The sequence below is a fragment of the Austrofundulus limnaeus genome, unplaced genomic scaffold (assembly GCF_001266775.1).
Source record: "Austrofundulus limnaeus strain Quisiro unplaced genomic scaffold, Austrofundulus_limnaeus-1.0 Scaffold1092, whole genome shotgun sequence".
Lineage (NCBI taxonomy): Eukaryota > Metazoa > Chordata > Actinopteri > Cyprinodontiformes > Rivulidae > Austrofundulus > Austrofundulus limnaeus.
This window is the reverse complement of record NW_013953494.1, coordinates 56501-61865: the sequence shown is the minus strand read 5'-3', so window position 1 is coordinate 61865 and position 5365 is coordinate 56501. Positions and strand designations below refer to the sequence as shown.

At 47.0% G+C, this 5365-nt stretch overlaps 1 protein-coding gene across 1 annotated transcript; it reads right to left on the bottom strand.

The window, feature by feature from the left end:
* Nucleotides 1–2863: 2863 nt before the first annotated feature.
* On the bottom strand, nt 2864–4423 carry LOC106534110 (myristoylated alanine-rich C-kinase substrate; the record flags this gene model as incomplete). The annotated part of the gene is given in 1 exon segment (XM_014030626.1): nt 2864–4423. A coding segment is annotated over 1 exon segment (1334 nt), but the record flags the coding sequence as incomplete, so codon positions are not given.
* Between the last annotated feature and the right edge of the window lie 942 nt (nt 4424–5365).

The window sequence follows — 5365 nt, the reverse complement described above, 5'->3', positions numbered from 1 at the left end:
ACTCAAGACAGCCATAACATTATGTTTCTTTACAAGTGTATGTAAACTTTTGACCACAACTGTATTACAGCAATAGGACAACATAAAGACAGTATTACCGTAAAACATGAAAATACAATCATATTAACATTGTAATCACTGAACTACTGAGTTTAAATATTATAAAGCTATGGTGCAGTACCATATTGTGTAGATGCAGCAGGGGGCAGTATTGGACCAATACAAGGCTCCATTGACTGCCATTATAATTTAATAAACATTAATATTTCAAAAACTATAAGGTTTACAGGCACCAAAAGGCATAGCCATCATTTGGCACAAGAGCTTTACAGATATAAATTACAAYGGCAGCTCTAGGACAAAGTATGCAGGAGGAGAAGCATGGCAAAGTTGAGATGACTTGGATGGGAAACGAATCACAATAGTGTGTATTGCCAATGCACACTGATAAATTCTAAATTGTAACTCAGACACACAGTCGAGGCAGAACAGGACAAGAAGTGAGTGATTCCATTTATACAATAATACAAAAAGCAACAGAGGTAAAAAAAAAAAGGGGGTGGGGGGATATGCCGTATGTTCAATAATATAAAGACCCATGGATGGCGAGCAGACAAGGGGTAGGTTGTCATTAATGGTGAATGGTTAGCTAAATGCTTGAGTAAAAAAGCAGGTTTTTAGGTGTTTCTTGAAAGAGACAATGTCATCAAGGGAGCGTCGATTAAATGGGAGTTTATTCCAGAGCCTGGGGTCCACAGAGGAGAAGGACCGGTCACCTCGGGTCTTAAAGCGAGTGAGGGGAACCATAATGAGGGGGCTGGATCCTGGGAGCGGAGGTCTCGTCTGGGGTTGTAAGGGGAAATGAGACTTTTAATGTACTTGGGTGTTTGGCCATGAAGAGCTCTGAAAGTGAGGACCAGGATTTTGGACCTGATTCTGAATTGAATTGTTTGTTCAGTTAGTTCAATTGAACTAAATCACTCCGGGGGGCCCTCACAGGCCAACAGCTGAGGGGCCGAACATCCAGAAATTAAAGTCATTATGTGATTAAAGTATTACAAAGATCTGTCACCTTTGAATTTGTTTATTTTAATGCATTTAATCATGATTACAACATACGGAACTTTATAGAAGTAGTGATAATAAAACTTCAAAAACAAACAAAAAAAACCATTCTGCCTCTTATTTACTACAAATATTATTTTGATATCTCAGTGATCAAATTTTTAAATCAATTTTATTTTCACTTTCATAGTTTTATCTTCAACTACTTGTAATTTTGACAGTCTTATGTTCATAGAAATGGTTTCTGTAGTTACCAAACATGTCTGTGTTTAAAACTAATTAAAGTAGAAAACCGGGGATTTGGGCTTAAGAGATGAATGAACCAATCGGTGGACCGAACTTTGGTCACTCACAGCGGGTAGAATCCAGAAATTTTACTTAAGAGCAGTGATRTGTACATGAGAGGGTGGGTCAAAGTGGGGGTGACTGGGGGGTTATAATGAATTAAGTAAAAATAAAAGTACAGTATGTAAAAATACTCCTAAAAGTACTTTTTGTTCCAAAAACTTACTCAAGTAAATGTAACTATAGTTACTACCCAACTCTGGCAGAATTACAAAAATTACAAAATAAACATTAAAAATAGAATTCCCTTCGGTAAAAGGCAGGTGAGAGTTTTAGTTTACTATATTTCTTAATCTAAATGTTCAAAATGAAAAACTGAGGTCCTACTTCTGAACAATGAAAGAAAAACTCAACAAATGTCTGTTTTCCATCATCAGTCTTATTTCTCTGAACACATCCTTCTTCTGATGTAAATTCATGTGGAAACAGGAAGTTAAAGTCGGCACACGAAGCGTCCTACTTTCAGAAATTACCTCYCTAATGAAGACACGTCGTCCATTTTGCCTCAGCCCGTTTTCATTTTTGTTCCACTTCTCTTTCTTGTTTTTAACGCAGCCAGGAGCTAAATTTAGCTTTTCATTTTGACTGCAGCTCGGGTGTAATTTGAATTTGGGGAAAATGTTGAATTACACACCCCCATCCTCACCCCCCAGAGTGAGGAAGGCTTTTCTTCTGGRTTTGGCTCACAGACACAAAATGAGCGTGAAGACTGTCGTCTTCAGAGGCTGAATCTTTAATGGTGTCCAGCTGAGACTCTAAGAGAAACCCTGCCGTTTAAAAAACCTTTTAGGAATCCCGGTCAGGAACCGGACCGGTCTTTAGACACGCTCCGACTTGTTAACAACATCGCTTCATGTTTTGAACATTTTCCCTCCAAACGTTTCAGGATGAAGAACCAAACATCAAAGCTTCCTCGAACTAAAGGGAGAGGCTTTTTCAACATTTATTACCTCCACCAAGGGAGGAGGTAATGTCCTGCCTGTCCGTTTGTCTGACTGTGGACAAAATTACTCAACTTATGATTGGACTTTCATGACATTTTTACCACAGCTGGGTACTGGCCAAAGGAACAGACCACTAAATGTTGGTGATGATCCGGATCTCAATGCGGATCCAGAAATATTTCGAAGRATTCTTCACTATAACAGGATAGAGGAAGTTGGCCTTGGCAGAGGTTTGCACTCTCCRAGTGCTTCTAGTTTTATTTCTGTGGTCATCARATGATTATTTACCTCCAACCACGGCTTCAAGAGCTCAAATTCAGGATGGACAGATGGAAATTTCTGTAGAAAAGTTAGGAAGCAAATGTAGCTCCCAGCTCAGACCAACACCTCAAAACAGTTTTCTCTAAGAGCAACAAGAACAGATGACTTCCTAACCGACCTCTTATGATCACCTGCAGCACCTACAGCTGATCTCACCTGAGGCGGCGGCGGCGGCGGCGGCGGCGGCGTCCTCCTCGGCGGTGGGGGCGCACTCGGTGTTGGCTCGTTTGCTTTTGGGGATGACCCGTTTCTTGAAGGAGGTCCAGATCTCGTTGGCGTGATGCGTCACCGTCCCCCCTCCTGCCGTCGTGGCCTTCTCCTCCTCCCCTCCCTCCGCCTTCTCCTCCCCTCCCTCCGCCTTGGCCTCCTCCGCCCCTGCGTCGGCCTTGGCCTCCTCCCCGTCCTCTGCTCCTCCTCCCGCGGCCTCCTCCGTTTTCTCGGCGGACTCCTTCTCCGAGTTCTTGGCCTTGCCGCTGATGCCGGACACGGACGGGTCCCTCTTCAGGCCCTGGAAGGTCCAGGAGCGTTTCAGCTTCCACCTCTTGTGTCCAGACTCCTTGGAGTCCAGCGTGGAGGAGTCTCCCCCGCCTCCTTCTTCATCCTCCTTCCCGTCCTCTGCTCCGCCGCTCTTCTTGTGAGCCTTTTGGGCCATGAGTTTCTTGAAGGAGTGCCAGCGCCTCATGTGCTTCGTGGCTGAGGAGGACGAGGCCTTCTGCTCTTCCTCTGCTCCTCCTGCTCCTGCCGCTGCTCCTCCCTCCTCCACGGTAGTGTCTGAGGCGGCGTTAAGTGCTTCGGGATCTTCCAGACGGTCCAGGGACTTGGACCGGACCTTGACTTGTTTCTCGGGCTCTGCGGCGGCGCCGTCTTTCTTCTCGGTGCTGCGATGGGAGAAGATCCTCGCCACCGGCTTCCTGATCAGATCTCGAACCGAAGATTTTGTTTCCGCTGGTTTCCCCTTCTTCTCCTCCTCCTTCTTCTCCTCCTCCTTCTTCTCCTCCTCCTTCTTCTCGTCCTCCTTCTCTCCATTCTCCGCAGCTTTGTCCGTCGCTGCTTCCCCTTCTGCACCTCCCTCTGCTCCTCCTTCACCCGCCGCAGCTTCCTCGCCTGCCTTCTCTCCCTCCTTCTCGCCTCCTTCGGCGGCGCCCTCCTCTCCTCCTCCTGCGGCGGAACTGTGCTCCTTCTTCTTCCTCCCTCCCATCACCTTCCCCAGGCCACTCTTGTTGAGGAAGGAGTCCAGGAAGGAGGTCTTGGGCTCCGCGGYGGAGGCGTTTTCTGAGCTCTGAGGAGGTGCCGCCTCCCCACCTGCTGCTGCAGCTCCTCCCTCCTCGGAGCTGGGCGGCGGTGCAGCTGTGTCGTTGTTCACAGTCTCTTTGTTATCGGCCGTGCCATCTTTCTCCACCTCGCTGTGGACAGTCTCTGAGTTGGACATTGTCTCCGGCTCCTCCTCCTCCGTCGGCTTGTTTTCAGGAGGTTTTCCGTCCTCCTGGACCATCGGCGCCGCGCTGGCCTCAGTCGCCGCCATCGCCGTGAGACAAAACAAACTGTAACAAAACAGAAAGTCTCTTCCTCCCTCTCTTTCCTCGGCCTCCTGCCCTCCTCTTCCTCTGTCGTTCTGGTGCTGGTTCCTCCCGCTGTGACGGCGCTCTCAGGTCATGGAGCACAGGGCGGAGAGCGGCGGCGAGGAGGAAAGACTCTCAGCATCCTACACGTCCTGCAAACTCCTGCGGAGAACRTAAAGGTGAGGACAGAGGGAGGAGGGGGAGGGAGAGGCACAGATGGTTAATAGTCTGAATCAACACTCAATTAGTCTCGTCTAGACCGTGAGCTGAATGRGGAATGAAGGGAGAAGCTCAGCAGGAACCTGCAACAAGAGGATGATGTTTCCTGACCAGACACTTTGAAGATTCACASTCCATGTGTGGCGTGAGCGACAATGGAGCACAAACCCTCTGCGTCCCTTTTTACACTAAAGAACAAATGTTTGGAACCCAGACAACAGTGAAAAGACTAAAAACTGAGATTAGACTAGAGTTCTGTGAAATCGTATCGTGTGCTTGGAATACAAAAAACAGTCAACAGTTAACAATGGTTACTTTGTTACTGAGATTAGTGTTGTGATGCATTTTAGTGTGACACTACCAGGTGTGCATGTGAGCTTAATTAATCTTATCTCAAGCCTTAACCCTAGACTTAGCTTTTGCCTTAACTCTAGCCCTAGCCTTAGCCCTGGCCTTAACTCTAGCCCTATCCTTAGCCGTAGCCTTAACTCTAGCCCTATCCTTAGCCGTAGCCTTAACACTAGCCCTATCCTTAGCCGTAGGCTTAACTCTAGCCCTAGCCTTATCCCTGGCCTTAACTCTGGCCCTAGCCTTAGCCCTGGCCTTAACTCTAGCCCTATCCTTAGCCGTAGCCTTAACTCTAGCCCTAGCCTTAGCCGTAGCCTTAACTCTAGCCCTAGACTTAGCCTTAACTCTGGCCCTATCCTTAGCCGTAGCCTTAACTCTAGCCCTAGACCAGGGGTGCCCAAACATTTTCACTGAGAGGGCCAAATTTAAAAATACATTTTCCCTAAGAGGGCCAAAATTAAAATCGATCTGAGGGTCGCGGGCCAAATGCAATAATAAGAAATGCAAATACTTCTTACATAAACTTGTTTTATTTTTATGATTAAGATGGGAGCTAGTGTGGTT